Source organism: Cucurbita pepo, unplaced genomic scaffold, assembly GCF_002806865.2.
Source record: "Cucurbita pepo subsp. pepo cultivar mu-cu-16 unplaced genomic scaffold, ASM280686v2 Cp4.1_scaffold000150, whole genome shotgun sequence".
NCBI lineage: Eukaryota > Viridiplantae > Streptophyta > Magnoliopsida > Cucurbitales > Cucurbitaceae > Cucurbita > Cucurbita pepo.
Window position 1 is genome coordinate 293,560 of NW_019646441.1, and position 19,525 is coordinate 313,084.

The 19,525-nt window shown below is 40.0% G+C and overlaps 3 protein-coding genes across 4 annotated transcripts; 1 reads left to right on the forward strand and 2 right to left on the reverse strand.

Moving 5' to 3' along the window:
- Nucleotides 1-924: 924 nt before the first annotated feature.
- LOC111784078 lies at nt 925-2,143 on the forward strand. Its single transcript, XM_023664906.1, has 2 exons — nt 925-1,359; nt 1,456-2,143. The coding sequence occupies exons 1-2, from the start codon at nt 1,270-1,272 to the stop codon at nt 1,705-1,707; spliced, it is 342 nt and encodes a 113-aa protein (XP_023520674.1). The 5' UTR covers nt 925-1,269; the 3' UTR covers nt 1,708-2,143.
- A 2,775-nt stretch (nt 2,144-4,918) lies between these two features.
- LOC111784045 lies at nt 4,919-10,112 on the reverse strand. 2 transcript variants are annotated; one of them, XM_023664863.1, is made up of 13 exons: nt 9,894-10,112; nt 8,962-9,084; nt 7,557-7,613; nt 7,355-7,462; nt 7,181-7,264; nt 6,981-7,099; nt 6,791-6,892; nt 6,576-6,692; nt 6,073-6,141; nt 5,853-5,973; nt 5,686-5,775; nt 5,570-5,608; nt 4,919-5,383 (listed from the first exon to the last, which is right to left on the reverse strand). In XM_023664863.1, exons 1-13 carry the CDS (start codon nt 9,948-9,950, stop codon nt 5,267-5,269), a joined length of 1,203 nt encoding a protein of 400 aa, XP_023520631.1. In that variant the 5' UTR covers nt 9,951-10,112; the 3' UTR covers nt 4,919-5,266. The 2 variants fall into 2 exon arrangements, with proteins under 2 accessions (XP_023520631.1, XP_023520632.1); XM_023664864.1 differs by lacking the exon at nt 9,894-10,112 and adding an exon at nt 9,422-9,682.
- A 2,857-nt stretch (nt 10,113-12,969) lies between these two features.
- Nucleotides 12,970-19,299, reverse strand: LOC111784086 (protein TRIGALACTOSYLDIACYLGLYCEROL 3, chloroplastic-like). The gene is made up of 11 exons (XM_023664915.1): nt 19,204-19,299; nt 18,739-18,937; nt 18,362-18,490; nt 17,011-17,106; nt 16,816-16,893; nt 16,198-16,259; nt 16,004-16,079; nt 15,810-15,917; nt 15,103-15,278; nt 14,918-15,002; nt 12,970-13,223 (listed from the first exon to the last, which is right to left on the reverse strand). The coding sequence occupies exons 2-11, from the start codon at nt 18,931-18,933 to the stop codon at nt 13,185-13,187; spliced, it is 1,044 nt and encodes a 347-aa protein (XP_023520683.1). The 5' UTR covers nt 18,934-18,937; nt 19,204-19,299; the 3' UTR covers nt 12,970-13,184.
- Between the last annotated feature and the right edge of the window lie 226 nt (nt 19,300-19,525).

Consider the following 19,525-nt stretch of genomic DNA (forward strand, 5'->3'; position numbering starts at 1 on the left):
GTGCTATAGCTTGAGCTCCAGCTCCAGCTCGAACACGACCCATGTTTCTAGTTATGGAAGTTTAGCAATGTTGGTCATTCAAGAAAGGAGAAAGAGTCCCTATCATCTCGTTTCAGGTAGTGACTAAGTAATTGTTATAGACATCTCGTTTCAGGTCACTATCACGATTGCCTTGTTTCAAGTCATCATCACAAGGTAATTGTTCTAGACATCTCGGTCACTGTTACATTGATTTTTGTCCAATATGGGTTACATTTAAGGTAATTCTATGGATTACTTGCTGTTCTAGACATTTGGTTTCGAGTCACTGTTACATTGATTTTTGTCCAATATGGGTTACATTTATGGTAACTCCATGGATTACTTGCTTCAAAATTTAGATTAACTTTGTACCCTTAAATTGGAAGGAAATTAAACATGACACCACAAAATATTAATTGAATGATTTGACTAAAACCCTCTATGTTTTTTATTTTATCTGTCATTTCTTTAGTTCACACTCGAGATCTGTTAGGTTTATTCTGACGATATTAGTTCAGTTTATTAAAGCCAAGCTCCAATGTTAGGTTTATTCTGACGATATTAGTTCAGTTTACTAAAGCCAAGCTCCAAAACGTTCACCTGCACTATGCTATACCTGAATACTCATCAAACAATTTCTTTAAACATATTGAGATAAGATATCAAACATAGTTTTTGTGTTCATACTATTCTATATCATCTTAGATTCGTGCATGGTCAAGTTCTTAAGGTATATTGTTAGAATAACTATGAGTCTGTCTTTGGTATATTGTTAGAATAACTATGAGTCTATCTTTTTTGAGGAATTAGATAATATTTTACGTATTCTTAGCTCAGAGACACAGAATCACAGCTGATTAATGATGTCGGATGGCTTCGTTTCAAAGCAAAGAAATCCACTGATTCATATTTTTCACATAATCACATCTCTCACATTCATACTTAGCCGAAAGCCCATTTCAAAGCACCGAAGATTTCCCATTTTTTTAACGTTAAATCAAAAGACATTCCGCCAATTCCATCAATTCCAGCAATGGGCTTCGCGTTTCACACGCTACCACCATCAAAATCTCTCCTCTAAACCCTTCATTTCCAAAACCTCTATATGAAAAGATCTCTAACAATCCCTTCCAAGTTCATCTTCCCAATTCAACCCCATCTCTCAATACCCATTTCATGTTCTAAATCGATCTCAAACCAAAACCCCATTCCCGCACAGTTCAACAGTTCCAATTCCTTCCGAGTTGCATGATGTCTAGCCATGGCGCTGGATTCTCCCTCGTTTTTGTGCTGTTTCTCGCCGTTTTAGCGGCTGAGAATGAACTAAATTTCAATCAAGTGAGTTCCCTTTTCACCATTTCCTTTAATTCATGGATCCCATTTTCATTTTCCGAGTTCAATTTGATGAACGTTTTTGATTTTGTTGTTCATCAGCCAAATGGGTCTGTATCAGAGATGGTGCCACTGATTGAGGAGGGGAAAATTAATATCATGGAGATGAATGAAACTAGAAGAAGACTCGGAAGCTTTCAAGTATGTGCTCCTTGTACTTGCTGTGGAGGTGCTAAGGGCCTCTGTTTACCTTCTCCTTGTTGCTATGCCATCAATTGCAATATCCCCAACAGGCCATTTGGGTTCTGTTCTTTCACTCCCAAATCCTGTAATTGCTTTGGATGCAATATCTAGCCTATAATTATGCATGGATATGATGTTATTCCTTAGATTTTAGGGTCATTTATCATCTGTGTTGCTCTGTTCTTGAAAGGAAAGGATTGATTTGAAGGAATCTCTCCTGAAATTTTTCTTGTTCATAGTTTTAATGGAATTATGTCTCCCAAATCCTCTTAGTTCCAGGTTTTATCTTAGAAAGTGGCCGTTCCTGAAGATAGGATTGTGAGGTTGATTACCATTTTTTTCTTCTATTTTTTCTGTTCTTTAGGAAATATGCTTTCATTTGATAATGGAGCTGTTGCTTCTGTTTGTTGAGTATGTTTAGATGGTAAATGATATGGGAAAGCCTTGGAATTGTAAGATGATGTATAGAGTTTCATGAAGTGAGTTATGTTTGTTCTTATTGTATAAATTGTTGGCTTATTCAAGTATTCATGTTACTTTTACATTGTATATTTGTTTGATGTTTGATTCATCCCTCTTTGTGTGTTGCTTACTTGATGAACTTTGAGTGTTCTCGGGCAATAAGAATGCTTCATTCAAGGTTTTAAAACGCTAGCAGATATTGTCCTCTTTGGGCTTCCCTTCAAGGTTTTAAAACGCGTCGAGAGGTTTCCACACCCATATAAAGAATGCTTCGTTTCCCTCTCCAATCGACGTGGGATCTCACAATCCACCCCCTTTTGGGGCTCAGCGTCCTCGTTGGCACTCGTTCCCCTCACCAATTGTTGTGGGATCTCATAATCCACCTCTTTCGGGGCCCAGCATCCTCGTTGGCACTCGTTTTCCTCTCCAATCGATGTGGGATCTCAGAACTCACCCCCTTCGAGGCCCAGCGTCCTTGCTGGCACTCATTCCACTCTCCAATCAATATGAGATCTTATAATCCACCCCTTTTTGCGCCCAGCATCCTCGCTGGCACTCGTTTCCCTCTCCAATCGATGTGGGATCTCAGAACTCATCCCCTTCGAGACCCAGCGTCCTCGCTGGCACTCATTTCACTCTCCAATCGATGTGGGATCTCATAATCCACCCCTTTCAGGGCCCAGCGTCCTCGCTGGCACTTGTTTTCCTCTCCAATCGATGTGGGATCTCAGAACCCACCCCCTTCGAGGCCCAGCATCCTCGCTAGCACTCGTTCCCCTCTCCAATCGATGTGGGGTCGCACAATCCATTCTTTACGGGGCCCAGCGTCCTAATAAAGAACAAAGTAACACTAGTAATCAAGGTTTGATAAGACAACCAATTAACTCCTCTCCTTTTCTTCAACAAGGGAATAAGAAAAAGCTTCTTTTGTTTTGTGTATATCCAAATCTTTAATTTGGTGAGGGCCGAGTTAAGGGGATGGAAGAGTTAGAGTGGTATAACTTCGTTAAGATGTGTTGGACTATACGATAGTTTCGAGAGTAAAAGCTATCGTATTCGTCATCTGTTTCTTAATTCGTTCGGTGTCTGCTTCGAGACTCGTAGCGTTGAACATTCAAATATGTCAAAATGAAGTGCCTAGAGAAGAGTGTTTTGAAGAATCTAATTCACCTCTGTCTTTGATGCAACACCCCATGTGATGCCTTAAGGGACATCTAACTATTGACTTGTTTCCCTTATTTTATTTTCTGTTGTTTTCTGCCCTTTGGACCCTTTTTTGTTGAGCTACTACGTCCATACGTATACGATATTTACATGTGTACATACATACATCCACACGTATATGATATTTGGTATCAACTTGGTACGTAGTTGATGATTACACTATGCCTTTTGACCATGTGTGAGATCCCACATCGGTTCGAGAGCGGAACGAAACATTCCTTATAAGGGTGTGGAAACCTCTCCTTGGTAGATGCATTTTAAAACCGTGAGGCTGATGACGATACGTAATGGGTTGTGGGCTTGGGCTGTTACACCATGCTAGGCTACATATCCATTGCATTACTTCTCTTTCTAGATTCTAGTTTGGTTTTTCTTTTTCGAGTTGTTGAGCATGATTAACTCGACCCTTTTGAGCAATTTTTGGTTATGTATTGTGCTGATTCTATCCATGTCGTAAACCTTGTACATGAGTCTGTCACTGTTCTTTTCTAGACCTGTGAATGAAAAACAAACACGAGGGAGGACACATTGAACAACCCCTCCCTCGACACGGGTTCGAGAGACTGAGAATAGAAAAACCATTAAAGAATATGTAATGAGAGGCTTTACTGATTTGAGTTTCGAATTCTTTGTTCTAGTTTTTTTCTTCTTTCTGTTCTATCTATCAACCTCGGGACACGGGTCCATAGATTTTGATTCGTTTATTTTATTCTCTTAAGCAACAGAGTATACACAGAAAAATGTCGCATCCAACGCGGGTCTAACACTTATCTTATGTGTTTTTAACAAGCATTTGGTACCGTCTAGTATACTTAACAAGTGTTTGACTGACACGAGTCAAACACGAACAGGCCGCCCGTGGCTCGTGGCTCTTCGATATGCTTTTCAAAAAGCGAAAGCAATCCAGTGGATGACTTTTATGGCCTTCTTTCTTGAAGATTAGTTAAAATATTTGTAGTTTCTAAAGTTTCTGCACTTCAAAATGGACACTGAAGCTCTTCTATCTTTTGGCAATGGGAGTGGGAACCAGTTGTAAAGGGCCCAAAAGGAATAAATTTGAATTTGAAGGGTAAAAAAGGAATACAAAGTAATAATAATTTTTTGAAAAGGGATCGATCTATTTGAAATTATACGTTATGTCTAATAAAAACCTAAACTTTCAAATTTGTATCGAAAAGATCATGTCCAAGTAGATTGCTCGAACAACGACGATTTCACTTATTAGATTAGTACTAGTTGCCTATCACAAAATCAAACGGGATAAAACGGTAAGGTTTGAAATATATACTTGAGAAGTGATCGTTGTGAGGTCCACTGTACTTTTTCTTTTGACCCCGGAAGAGCTAGTCCTTAAAAGACATCACCTTCCCCACAAAAAGCTATTCCACAAGGGAATACCGAACCGTATTTGCTTTTGGGTCATGACAATCTCACTACCTCTTACTCTACCATTATTGTAGGGTTTAGGGTTCGAGACAGAGAAAGATAAAGGCAGCATCTCGTTGTTTCTTGAAAGTATATTGTTTCTAGCAACAGGGCCATCGACAACATGCCCCTGATCCCTAAAGAGCACGAGACACAAACTTGTGATATGTAGGGACGAAGTTTCTTTAGAAAGATGGTTTGTGATAGGATGTTCGGAATTCAATGCACTTTAAAGCAGCTCTCATTTCGAAGTTATTTTGTTTCTTTACTCTAAATTCTCTTTCCAATGCAACTCTAAATGGTATACCCCAAGTAACACTTAGAACATATTTCAACATAAGTTGAAACTTTACAGCATTTTAAATACAGAACAGCACAACATTAGAATTCGTACCCGAGATTTCACGTAGAGCTATCCGCTGCATACTTTGCAGATACACGATCATCCCTTTCCTCGTCGTCCTTGAATACCAATGGCATGTACGTTGCCCATGTTCTCAACTTCAACGACAACGTACATTGTTACAAGATCATTCCATTTCGTCAAACGATCGTATTATCATGTGTTATCCTCTACTGTCTCTGCGTACGGATCTTGCCAGCACTCGTCTTGCTCAGCAGCCTTCTGCCATCTCTTTCTAAATACATCTAGTTCAATATACGACTGCCTTCTTACCTGCACGGATGAATTTGAATTCAAGGGAAATAAACATGGACTCGACGTTGTTTTAAACATCGTGATCATAAGCCTAAAAGGGTTATTTGATCAGATTCTCCGAGTTATCACAGGTTCATTAGCACGAACAAGGTAGACTAGACTCCATCGAAACAACTGAAAGCGAGCACGTGTGCGGAAACTTACATCGGCTCTATGATCCTTTACATGAGACTTGGAAGATGTCTGCAACATAGAAACCTTTTGTGATTTGATGTTCGTGAGGCTTAAGAAAGATGAAAAGAAACTATCATATTTTGAACCTCATTTTCCTCTGGACCACCGAGTGTCGGTCGTCCATAATGGATTATGTACTCGGCGTCAACGACACCAACGTTCTTCGTTCGATCACCCTATTAGGAAAGAGCTCGACGTTTCAAACAACAGCAGCTAAGTATCAAAGGAAAACAAGATGACTGCTAACTCTTGCCTGTGCACAATATCCCAGTTGCATATCCAAGCCCCAATCATGGATCAAATCATTCTGGATCATATACCAAACGCAACGCCACGCAGCTCGGGAGAAAACCGGGGCCATCATTTCTATCCATCTGCGACAAAAGATATCGATTTTCAGGCACAAACACTCTGTACTTCAGCACATGTCTAGAACAGCTGTCTAAGCATAGAGCTTTCGATAATTGCCTTACCCTGTGCATGGAGGAGCTTTACTGTTGACATCACAATCTTTTCCACCATTACTATGTTTAAAAGTTCTCCTGCAGGAATGACCGACCAAAGACAGAACATACAACAGTAAACAACTGATGAAACCACATAAAACATAGATCAAAATGTCAATGATTGATGACTCAGAGAAAACATGTCCAAGATCTTTAAGCGGATCCCCAGGAACTGTCCAATACCCAGAGAAAACATGTCGTGAGTTATTGGTTCATCGAGTTACTGCACTATCTTGTTGAGGATTATTGGGAGAGGAGTCCCACATCGACTATAGGGGGTTGATCATGAGTTTATAAGTAAAGAATACATCTCCATTGGTATGAGAGTTTATGCTCAAAGGGGACAATATCGTACCATTGTGGAGGTCTATGATTCCTAACATATCCATTACTTCATCGGTTACCCAGTGAAGAAGCTACAAGATTCTTGCTCTCATGAATATTAATACGAAACAAGAGTAGGGGAAGACCTGTGCACGGTCGATCGCCTCCCACGTGCAGTAATTTGATGGTGCACCTCCGATTCATATGGATCAAGTGCTGGTTGCGATATTTCTAGCCCTTCACTTTCAATAATATGCACATACCTTGTAATGAAACAGGGAGAAAAACAATGAAGCTGATCGGAAGCCATTTATCACGTTCTTAGCTTTGTTTGCTATCAACAAAATTGCAGGCAACTTACTGTTTTGGATTGAAATACTCAACTCCAAGATCCTCATCCCAAAGAAAGATATAATTATACTCAGCCACAATATCAGGATGCAAGAAACGCTTGGCAAACCACCTAGACATTTACCAGATCAAGAACAGATCAAGAATGTGAAATAAAGTTAAAGTCAGCAACTTCCAAAAACAGAGTGAACAAAATCTACCACTTAGTTTGATTGATCGCAGTTACATGTATTACACGATTACTCCAATCGAAGTCCTTCCACTCGTCCACGATACCATCGTAATGGAAAAGCATCACAGCAAAGTCACTAGAAAGAAACTGTAGAATGATCATGAATAAGTACACTATTAATGGACATGAGATTTGAATTTGGCAATATGATTATACTCTTCTTCATACCTTTGTTACCATTTTGTTCACAAGATCTTTTTGTTTAATCCCAACAGCCGTGGCGAATAAGTTGCTTGATGAGTTAACGGGATTCTGTTTCGAGCTATGCACACAATCAGTAGAAGTACTAAGATAAGAGAATCAACAAGCACAAGCATGAAGTCGTTGATCTTGATCCGTGACCTGATAAGAATGCTTCGATGCGCCCCATAGCGGTCGCATTTCCAGGTTAGATGCAGTGACAACAATGTCTTTAGGTAGTGGCTCGCTTCCATTTGGCCTACATTGATTCTAATGCAAAAATCATTTGAGTAATGTATAGTTAATAAGGTCGATACGAAAAATGATTTCATTCTCGTAATAATGGTTGAAATAGAAAACGAACCTCACATTTATTGAACTTTGAACTGACTAAACCATCTATTCCCCATCTAGGAATTCTCTGCAGAGAAAGAACCAAACATATCTTTCTAGATGTTCAATGAGAAGATATCCATATGCGACCAAACATTGAATGGAGGTTGGAAAAGTGCTACAACTAAGAAATATAAGTTGAAAAGTCCTCTGTAAACAAACTGATATAGTAATTAGTTCAACCCCACTACTCTACAAGAAGCTTCGCCCATTCTAAAGATCGTGCACCTGTCCCCAATGGAAAATGAGTTATATGTTCCCCTACGGATCATGGCCTTACCACTTGGTCCTCGATGGGTAGCAAGGGATTCGGTATAGCAGCTCACATTCGGTTACACTGCGCGTTCCCTCTGGAACGTGTTAGCTATAGGAAGCAACGACAGACAACTGCCCGTAGGGGGTTTACTGCACAAGGCCCCCGCAGAGGAAAAGAACCATATTTAACTTATTAAGTTTAGTTAGCTCAACCCCACTACTTTACAAGAAGCTTCGCCCATTCTAAAGATTGTGCACCTGTCCCTAATGGAAGAATGAGTGATGTGTTCCTCTATAGATCATGGCCTTACCACTCGGTCCTCGATGGGCAGCGGGGGATTCGGAATAGCAGCTCACGTTCGGTTACACTGCGCGTTCCCGCTGGAACATGTTAGCTGTAGGAAGCAATGATGGACAACTGCCCGTAGGGGGTTTACTGCAGAAGGCCCCCGCAGAGGAAAAGAACCAGATTTAACTTATTAAGTTTTCGATGACGTAAATCGAAGACTTTGAAGGGTATCTCCAAACATCTTGAGCCCTGGCCACCAAGACACTCTTTGATGCCACTACTCTACGAGAGACTTTGCCCACCCTAAAGCCAACTTCAAGAGATCGTACACCTGTCCTTTATGGAAGAATGAGTGATCTATTCCTCCACGGATCATGGCCTTACCACTCGATCCCCAATGGGCAGCGGGGGATTCGGTATAGCAGCTCAAATTCGGTTGCAATGAGCGTTCCCGCTGGACACGTGTTAGCTGTAGGAAGTAACTATGGACGACCTAAGTTTTCAATGACTTAAATCAAAGACTTTGAAGGGTATCTCCAAACATCTCAGAGCCCTGACCACCAAGACACTCTTTGATACCGCTACTCTACAAGAGACTTTGCCCATCCTAAAGTGAACTTCAAGAGATACTTAGGATTTAACTTATTAATCTTTCAATGACTTATAAATCCATGACCTTGAAGGGTATCTCCAAACATCTCGAGACTTGACCACCAAGGCAACCCTTGGTGCCACAATGATAATTGGTAACAAAACAACGTAAAAACCCAATACTTAATTCATAGGGACAGCAACCAACACTTCAATATCTTCAAAGAGCATGAAAGCATACCTCCCTGTAGTGTGGTGCTACATATGCACTCCCCACGAACAATACAAGACAAAGCAAAGAAACAGTTGGGAAAATTCTACAAAGACGTGAATTCCTGCTCTTTTGCTCTGCAAGCAAGGGCAACTGCAAAGAAAACAACTCAAAATAAGCAATGAAACAAAACCATGTCCATAAAGACAGATACAAGCACCTTAAACCCCACAAAAACCGTGTCCATAAAGACCGATACAAGCACCTTAAACCCCACAAAGAAAGGGGTATAATTAATCTTCAGTAAAGATGCATATTAAACAACAACCGTCATTTCTTGATCGATATCCATCGAACTGTTGGATTCAAAGACACCACAAAGACCCCAAATCAAACCGAGCAGACAGTAAGAACCCATTACATTACTCAAAAAATAAAAGTTCATTCAAAAGGAAAAAGATCAGAAAAGAAGAAGATGAGGGGTGCTTACACAACCGGAAAACTTCATGTTTCCATGAAATTCCAGAAGAATGTTAGTAAAAGAGGCAAAAAGACTGCCCAATTTTCAATACCCAACAACGTTCACCGTAAAACACTCGGCAACAACATCCAAAATACCGCCCTCCTAGTGAAATGAATTTAAAAGCAGACGTGGGAGAGAAGAAATGTCTTTGGAGAGAGAAAGAGAGCACTTATACAGAGGAATGAAAGAGATTCTTCTGTTTTCTTTTTTTCCCCCCTTCTTGAAATGGCATTACGGGTGAACAGAGGCAGCCCAATTTACAAGGGGTAGCGTTAATTACACAAAAGGAAGGTTTTCTCCAAAAGAAAACCCAAAAATCTCAAGTTTTTAAGATGGGCTTTTCCTAATTTTTCATTTTTGATTAATTTTGAATTAATACTCATAAATACTCTTAAACTAGTTGGTATATAAACGAAATAGTTTATTTACGCCTCGTCACCTCGATCGTCTCCACTTTCACCGTCTCTGCCTTCTTCTTCACGTGATCGACGCTCATTCCGACGAATGACTAGTCGGCGGCCGTGGGTTCAACGATAATTTGAGGTGAGCTTCTCGTTTCTGGGTTGCCAAAAAGAAGATAAAGCTGGGTTTAATAAATTCCAGGTATGATAGTTTCTTCTTTCAAACCCATATTCAATGATTAGAAGTCTTAATTGTTCATGGAGTGAATAATTTAACATATGTGTCTATTACGATGGATATTGTCCGCTTTAGCCTGTTATGTAATGTCATCAGTCTCACGGTTTTAAAATGCGTCTACTAGAGAGAGGTTTTCACACCCTTATAGGGAATGTAGCATTCCCTCTCTAATCGATGTGAGATCTCACAATCCACTTCCTTGGGGGCATAGCATCCTTGTTGGCACACCGCTCGGTGTCTAGCTCTGATCTCATTTGTAACACCCCAAGTCCACCACTAGCAGACATTGTCCGCTTTGGCGTGTAACGTAGGCTTAAGATGCGTCTACTAAGGAGAGGTTTTCACACCCTTATAAAGAATGTTTCGTTATCTTCTCTAATTGATGTAGGATCTCACAATCCACCCCCTCCCCCTCCCCCCTTGAGGGCCTAGCATCCTTGCTGGCACACCACCTAGTGTTTGACTCTGATACCAGTTGTAACATCTCAAGCCCACTGTTAACAAATATTGTTCGCATTGGCCTCTTACGTATCGTCGTCAGTCCCACGGTTTTGAAACGCATCTACTAGGGAGAGGTTTCCACACCCTTATAAGGAATGTTTCGTTCCCCTCTCCAACCGATGTGAGATCTCACAATTCTCCCCCCTCCGGGAGGCCCAACGTCCTTACTAGCACACCACCCGGTGTCTGCCTCTGATACCATTTGTAACAGTCCAAGCCCACCGCTAGCAGATACTGTCCACTTTGACCCGTTATGTATCGCCGTCAACCTCATGGTTTCAAAATGCGTCTACTAGGGAGAGGTTTCCATACTCTTTAAAGGAATGCTTCGTTCCCCTCTCCAACTGATGTGAGATCTCACAATCCACCCCCCTTGGGGGCCCAACGTCCTTACTAGCACACCGCCCGATGTCTAGTTCTAATATCATTTGTAATAGCTCAAGCCCACCGCTAGCAGATATTGTCTGTTTGGCCCATTACGTGTCATCATTAGCCTCACGATTTTGAAACACATCTACTAGGAAAAGTTTTCCACCACACCCTTATAAAATGTTTCGTTCCCCTCTTCAACCGACGTGGGAAATGTCTATGGTAGATTCTTCTTGTATCTTCTGTTAATTTATTTTGGACAAAACTCTTGCTAGTTTTGAAGGTGAAATAATTCAGGACTCGTTAGAAACACATGCTCCTTTTGATGCTAAATAATTCAGGACTNAAAAAGAAGATAAAGCTGGGTTTAATAAATTCCAGGTATGATAGTTTCTTCTTTCAAACCCATATTCAATGATTAGAAGTCTTAATTGTTCATGGAGTGAATAATTTAACATATGTGTCTATTACGATGGATATTGTCCGCTTTAGCCTGTTATGTAATGTCATCAGTCTCACGGTTTTAAAATGCGTCTACTAGAGAGAGGTTTTCACACCCTTATAGGGAATGTAGCATTCCCTCTCTAATCGATGTGAGATCTCACAATCCACTTCCTTGGGGGCATAGCATCCTTGTTGGCACACCGCTCGGTGTCTAGCTCTGATCTCATTTGTAACACCCCAAGTCCACCACTAGCAGACATTGTCCGCTTTGGCGTGTAACGTAGGCTTAAGATGCGTCTACTAAGGAGAGGTTTTCACACCCTTATAAAGAATGTTTCGTTATCTTCTCTAATTGATGTAGGATCTCACAATCCACCCCCTCCCCCTCCCCCCTTGAGGGCCTAGCATCCTTGCTGGCACACCACCTAGTGTTTGACTCTGATACCAGTTGTAACATCTCAAGCCCACTGTTAACAAATATTGTTCGCATTGGCCTCTTACGTATCGTCGTCAGTCCCACGGTTTTGAAACGCATCTACTAGGGAGAGGTTTCCACACCCTTATAAGGAATGTTTCGTTCCCCTCTCCAACCGATGTGAGATCTCACAATTCTCCCCCCTCCGGGAGGCCCAACGTCCTTACTAGCACACCACCCGGTGTCTGCCTCTGATACCATTTGTAACAGTCCAAGCCCACCGCTAGCAGATACTGTCCACTTTGACCCGTTATGTATCGCCGTCAACCTCATGGTTTCAAAATGCGTCTACTAGGGAGAGGTTTCCATACTCTTTAAAGGAATGCTTCGTTCCCCTCTCCAACTGATGTGAGATCTCACAATCCACCCCCCTTGGGGGCCCAACGTCCTTACTAGCACACCGCCCGATGTCTAGTTCTAATATCATTTGTAATAGCTCAAGCCCACCGCTAGCAGATATTGTCTGTTTGGCCCATTACGTGTCATCATTAGCCTCACGATTTTGAAACACATCTACTAGGAAAAGTTTTCCACCACACCCTTATAAAATGTTTCGTTCCCCTCTTCAACCGACGTGGGAAATGTCTATGGTAGATTCTTCTTGTATCTTCTGTTAATTTATTTTGGACAAAACTCTTGCTAGTTTTGAAGGTGAAATAATTCAGGACTCGTTAGAAACACATGCTCCTTTTGATGCTAAATAATTCAGGACTAAGACTCCACATGCCTCTCTCTTATTCAGGTGAAATGATTAACATGTCGGAATCGTTAACTATCTAGTGAAAGCGCAAATATGAACGTTCACTTTTGACAAATGTTGAGCGAAGGTGAAGATGGTTAACATTCCATCAGTTACAAGTGATGATGTTGATACCCCAAAACAATGGTTATCTTTATAGTTCGTTTATAGTTCAATAAAATTTCATAAATAGTATTGCCGCTAATGGATCGAGTACGTGAGAGTTAATTATCTTGTCAAGTACTCAACTAATTAGATACAAAATTTTAAACGGGATGTCATAAATTAAAAGCTTATTAGATACAAAATTACGGGTTCAAGTTAACGAACCTATTGAAACCAGGTCAATGGAGAATAATATCTAACCATTATATTATTCTAGCAGGAGCATGCAGACATTAAAGCTTTATAAACAAAGGAAACAGAATTACAGAAATGTGTAGAATCGGTTCACTAGAAATTCTCTGTATTTTCAGTAACTAAACTCTGTTGCCTCCAAAGATATAGGAATGGTGCTATGTCTAATCTAAAAGTACATGATCGTTAGCGACTTAGCGTGCCTGCTAATACTTAATCGGACCGTCCAAGCTTCCCGATGCGAACTGAAAACAAGAACAAAAACGTGACATGAATTATATTAGACAAGTACTTTTTTTTCCCAAAAGTATACCAGAGAAGAAAACTGTCCTCCCTTGCATTTCAATCATTCGTATACCATATAGTGCTAGTACATGCATGCATATAATTCGCGTTATTAAGAAACTGAGCTTCCGTTAGAAAAAAAATGGACACAAAAAAAGAGTCCACCCACTGGGTACAGAATAGGATTTTGATCTAAAAGAATCAAACTATCAAAGATCGCGTACAGACGTATTTGAGGAAGGATAAACCGGGGATTTCGTAAGAAATGGTTAGAGTTGTACAAAGTGTGAAGGGTTTTGCAGGGGTTTTGGGCATCTAGCTTTGTAATAACCCAAGCCTACCCCGCTAACAGATATTGTCCTCTTTGGGCTTTCCCTCCTGGGCTTTCCCTTCTGGACTTCCCCTCAGGGTTATAAAACGTGTTTGCTAGAGAGAGATTTCCACACCCTTGTAAAGAATGTTTTGTTCCCCTCCCCAACCAATGTGGGATCTCAAAATCCACCCCTTGGGGGCCAGCGTCCTTACTAGCACACCGCTCAGTGTCCGGCTCTAATACTATTTGTAACTGCTCAAGCCCACCGCTAGTAGATATTGTCCTCTTTGGACTGTCTCTTCTGGAATTCCCCTCAAGGTCAAGGTTTTAACATGCATCTTTTAGGGAGAAGTTTCCACACCCTTATAAAGAATGCTTCATTCCCCTCTCCAACCAATGTGGGCCTCCAACCAATGTTGGATCGCACAATCCACCCACCTTGGGGGACCTGCAACCTCGCTGGCACATTGCCCAGTGTCTGGCTCTGATACCATTTGTAACAACTCAATCTCACCACTAACAGATATTGTCCGTTTTGGCCTATTACGTATCGGTGTCAGCCTCATGGTTTAAAGCGCATCTACTAGGGAGAGGCTTCCACACTCTTATAAGGAAAGTTTCGTTCCCCTCTCCAACCGATGTGGGATCTCACAGGCTTAGTGTGTAAAATTTTGTGCATGATTGGTCTAGGAGGAGAGGTTCTAGCTCTCTCAATTAGCTCGTGGTTTCGGGTACCTAACATAAACCAAGCCATAAGGACGCATTAAGCCTAACAACCTCTAAGATACCCTCCTACAATCTCTCAACCTCCCTACAATTTCTACTATTTCTCTCCGGCTAATTTCCCAATAATACAACAAAGAAACAAGCTTGCCAAAAAAACTATGCTCTTGTCCTAAAACGGGGAATTATGGAGCACTTCATCAAACATAGCATCGCAACCCTTGGCCTCGAGCCAAACATTACCCGAACGAACTTAAGCAATTACCCCACAAAGTATGAGCAAACTGGCACCCCCACAACAAGTGTTCAATATCTTCATTGTGCCTCACGCAGAATGCAACACTACAAGCCTAAGACCTAACGAGATGATCTCGGAATACAGTCCGAGGTATTAATTCCAATTTATCTAACCCTCATGTACCTTGAAATGCCTATGCATCTAAAAAGACAGCAAGTGGTTACCTTAATACATGTAGCTTATATGTCAAACAACTCCTTAAGCTATACTCATTAGTTTGGCACTCAACGACCAAGTTAAAAGGATTATGACAGCAATTCTTGCCACAAACATCACATCAACCTCGTCGAAACGTCTAAAAATACGCTTATTTTCTTTACCTGTTGAACGATTGGATTTGTCGATGTTGTAAATTCATCGGTCATTCCTTGCCAGACAACCTTTCCCTCATATAAAAACAATAACCTACAAAATATCAAATGTTTTTCTTTCAGGGACTTGGCAGCAATATCATTTATACCTTATAAGCAGCAAGAGCTCATAAAACAGCGGTTAAAATTGTAACCTGTCAACGGCTCTCCTAATGGTACTATGTTGGTGGGTGACTACAATATAAGATGCAATTTTTCCAGGCTTCCCACTAGCATCCTCACCCTTAATATGTACAGAACGTATAAGGTCTTCAACAACAGTTGATGCAATTGGGTCGAGTCCAGCAGTTGGTTCATCGTACAAGAGTACCTGTTTTCAATCACAGTCGGAGTCAATGGCCACAAAACAAAGTGCCATTACTGTAGTCATCTAAAGTAAATCGAACAGTCAACAAGGCAGCCATACAGCTCGTAAGCAATGGCCAATAATCACACATATCATGAAAAAAGTTATTTTAGTCGATCAAATAGCTCATAAAGAAAAGGTCCAATTAATACCCAATAACTAATTGCAGTTGCGAGTTCGTGATGATTTTTGAAAACGTAAGCGAAGTTACAAAGTTGCCCAAGATATTTCATTAAGGTTTCAAAACTACTCTTGGAGTAAAAATTTGTTACAATGTTGGACAGAAAATAAACGTAACGATGACCTAGAATGATATGGTGACAACTAGAATGCTTGCTTAGATAAGTTTGAAAGGACATTCAGACATATCGACTTTTCGTCCAACATTCTATTGGCTTTTCTTCTCCGATAGTAATTTTCAAAAACAAAAATACCAAATGGTTATGAAACGGAGCCTTTAATAATAATCTAACCGTACAGAAATAACGGAGATACCTCTGGCTCAATTTCTTTCCTTCTGTTATCAAAAATTATAGACCGAGCTAAAGCAACTCGTTTCTTCATTCCACCTGATAATTCGGAAGGTAACCGATCCTCAACTCCCTGACAAAATAAAAGTTTAACATACGAAATGAAACAAATTGGAGATTTGAGAAGATGGCTATCATATAAATAAATGCTAGGCAAACCTTCAGCCCAACAGCTGCTAAGTTCTCAGTTACCAATGCTGAAATTTGATCTTCAGACAAGCTTGAATTTTCATACCTAAGCAGTAAACAAAAGTACAAATGAGATAATACTGAAATCTTTATACAGGTTAAGTTCATGGAATAATATAACGAAAATCGTGTCGAGATTTTTTTTTAAGAAATTAGTCTCTTACAAAAGGAAACCAACATTTTGCCGCACGGTTAACGAGTCAAAAAGTGCTGCGCTCTGAAAAACCTACAGCCAGAGAGAAATGAAAGGATGAACAGTTTAAGGATTAAAAAGAAACTCAATGGCTCATATGATTTGTTATACAGAAACAAGTGTCTAGAATCATGAAAACAAGGAAAATAGGGTTATATACGAAATTTCTGCAAATCTGGAATTGTTAAATCATAATGGAACTTAAAACCTTACCTTGATGGAACACGATAAATTTACTTAACATCAATAATTTTCGCACCCTTATAAGGAATGCTTCGTTCTCCTCTCCAACCGATGTGAGATCTCACAATCCACCTCCTTGGGGACCCAGAGTCTTTGCTAGCACACCGTCCGGTGCTGGCTCTAATACCATTTGTAACAGCTCAAGTCCTCAGCTAGCAAATATTCCTCTTTGGGCTTCCCCTCAAGGTTTTAAGACGCGTCTGCTAGGGAGAGGTTTCCGCACCCTTATAAGGAATATTTCGTTTCCCTCTCTAACCGATGTGGGATTTCACAATTTCATACTTCTATAAAAAGTCATTTTTCAAATAATTTCTAGAATTATATGCAACTTAAAGATAATTCTAACCAATCCAATTCGAAGACCAGATAGCTCCTCGTCATCGATCAAACCAACTCGCTTTCTACCTCGAATATATACCTCTCCCTGTTCACAGAACCAGAAATCCAATTAGGGGAACCATATACACCTGGAAATCTGGAATATGTATACTACAACTAAATATCAGCAAAATGCAATGTGAAATCAAAGACAATTATTTACCTTGTCTGGAGAAAGAAGACCTGCAATGATCTTTAGTATTGTCGATTTCCCAGTACCAGAAGGCCCAATAACTCCCACAGCTTCTCCATGTCTAATCTATACAAATAAAAATGAGAGAGGAAGTAAAATATTTTTAAGGATAATTAAAATTACTAAATATAAAACACGGAGTTAGTTAAGTGAAGAGCTGTGAGAATCTTGATCCAAGGTGATTAGTGTTCTAACAAGAAAAAAGTGTTGTGAGATCCCACGTTGTCGGTTGGAGAGGGGAACAAAACATTCCTTATAAGAGTATGGAAACCTCTCCCTAACAGACACGTTTTAAAAACCGTGAGGCTAACGGCGATACGTAACGGGCCAAAGCGGACAATATCTTCTAGTAGTGAGGTTTTGGCTGTTACAAATAGTATCAGAGCCTGACGACAATACGTAACGTGTCAAAGCGGACAATATCTGCTAACGGTGGGCTTGGGCGGTTACATGTATCCTCCCAAAACCATGTAATCAGATTATACCCCGCAGTCAGAATCATATACTCCATGTTGATGTTGATTATTGGAAATTGTTGAAAAGATGACTAAACAAAAAGCTATGTTCATTAACATGAATAGATACTAAGAGACCAAAGCAAAGAGGAAGAGGAACATCCATGAAGGCTCAAAAGAAGTTCAATAATAGCAGAAAAATGCATTTGAAACTACAATAATCACAACCGTTCCACCTCTTTCTCTTTGCATTCAATGACCACCTTGGCTCCTCTCTTCTCGAGAATCCATACATCCCTTATCAATATATGGACAGCTATCTCTCGAGCACAGGTTTAGGTTCGGCCTCAATAGGAAAATAAAACGAAGCACCAAATAACGTATCTTCACAGACCAAGAACTACGAGATCGCCCCTTTCATTTTGGGGTGACGGATGGATCGTACCATTCGAGCCTTTTTTTTCATGCTTTTCCCGGAGGTCTGGAGAAAGCTCCAATCAATAGGATTTTCTTAATCCTCCCTTCCCGAAAGCGAAAGGAAGAACGTGAAATTCTTTTTTCTTTCTTCCGCAGGGACCAGGAGAAAACTTTTATCAATGACAACAATTTATTTGATAATCCGGTAAAAACAGTACCACGTTCTCATTTCCGTAGCAGCGTAACTCAAAAACAACTAATAAGATTCAGCAAAACAACATTAAACTAGAATTAAAAGTAGATATACAAGCCTTAATGGAAGTGTACATAGAACACTCAAAAACAACTAATTCCTTATTTTCATAGCAAAAAAGAAATCAATTACATCTATATATTATCAAAAGAGAAAATTTGCATAAAAGTGAAAAAGGAAATGAACTATGAATCACCTTGAAGCTCACACCTCTCAATATATGCTTTTCTCCAAAGGACTTGTAGACATTTCTACACTCAATGAGAACATCAGACTCGTCCTCGTCCTCATTATCTCGGCTTAAATGTTCCGATGTAAACGAGTCCTGATAATATAATCGTCGGTAAATATGAACCATATTATACAAAATATAAGTATATCAACTTGAATTCATAAAGTAAGGAGAGATCTATTGTTTACAATGAACACAAAAACAGAACAGATATATTAAACAATTAAAGATTTCAACTAAATTATGAAAATCGAACACAATCACAGCAATTCAAATCCAGTGAAGCGACCAATTCAAGGAACACAGAAAACACAGAAAGAAATAAGTAACGAATGATGTACATTGAAATTTACGGTAGATGATCCATCACTCTTGAAGAACGGCGGAGGCGCAATGCAATTACAAACAATCCTTCTCTGATCCTTTTTCTTCAAACAAAACGAATTGTGATTATCAAGAACAGCTACTTTACGCGATCGAGAGGAACAATCGGGCACTGTTAACGGGAAGAACACCGAACCCGATATAGAAACCATGTTCCTAAGATTAACCCGTAAAAGGGTAAGTGAATTTTGAGATTTTGAAGCTGAACCACGATACAATCGGTTCAAAATCAGCCTCCAACACAATCGAAAATTCACAAGTTTATAGAGACCTAAATAGGATTATGAGCAAAAACCCCCCTGGGTTACCAAATTCTGCATCGAAATAAACACGAAATGCAGCAGAACTCGCCGAGAAAAGATTTGGAAAGATGAATAAACGAGATGGGCATGTACAGAAAAAACCCCACTTAAAATCAATACCCCGTCGTATCCTGGGCGTTGATGTGAAGAACCGATGAGGCGTTACCCTTGTACGACCTCGTTTCCCTTCAATTGTTTACCCTTATTTTCTTGGCATAATTGGTTTTGGCTTTAAAAGTTCTTTACATCATCATCACATGCTTGCCTCTCTTCATTATAATAATCAAGAGACTCCCAATTTTTCTAATTATTGTCTTAAATTACTTTGTTTGTTCTGGTTCTTGATCTTATTCTATAATTGAATTCATTTCAATTTTTATGAATAGGTAGAGTTCAAATTGTTAAATCAAATTGATGTTTTTAAGCGTTAAGGATGGTTGGT

What these genes read in the sequence shown, in the direction of transcription:
- LOC111784078 (XM_023664906.1), top strand. Translation starts at nt 1,270, where the DNA reads ATGATGTCTAGCCATGGCGCTGGATTCTCCCTCGTTTTTGTGCTGTTT. An exon ending in ATGAACTAAATTTCAATCAA is followed by an intron (nt 1,360 to 1,455) that starts GTGAGTTCCCTT and finishes GTTGTTCATCAG; the next exon opens with CCAAATGGGTCTGTATCAGA.
- LOC111784045 (XM_023664863.1), bottom strand. Translation starts at nt 9,950, where the DNA reads ATGAGCGTCGATCACGTGAAGAAGAAGGCAGAGACGGTGAAAGTGGAG. An exon ending in TAGCACCACACTACAGGGAG is followed by an intron (nt 7,614 to 8,961) that starts GTATGCTTTCAT and finishes CTTTCTCTGCAG; the next exon opens with AGAATTCCTAGATGGGGAAT. An exon ending in AAAGCTCCTCCATGCACAGG is followed by an intron (nt 5,974 to 6,072) that starts GTAAGGCAATTA and finishes CTTTTGTCGCAG; the next exon opens with ATGGATAGAAATGATGGCCC.
- LOC111784086 (XM_023664915.1), bottom strand. Translation starts at nt 18,933, where the DNA reads ATGGTTTCTATATCGGGTTCGGTGTTCTTCCCGTTAACAGTGCCCGAT. An exon ending in CATCTACCGTAAATTTCAAT is followed by an intron (nt 18,491 to 18,738) that starts GTACATCATTCG and finishes TTATATTATCAG; the next exon opens with GACTCGTTTACATCGGAACA. An exon ending in ATTAGGAGAGCCGTTGACAG is followed by an intron (nt 15,003 to 15,102) that starts GTTACAATTTTA and finishes GATATTTTGTAG; the next exon opens with GTTATTGTTTTTATATGAGG.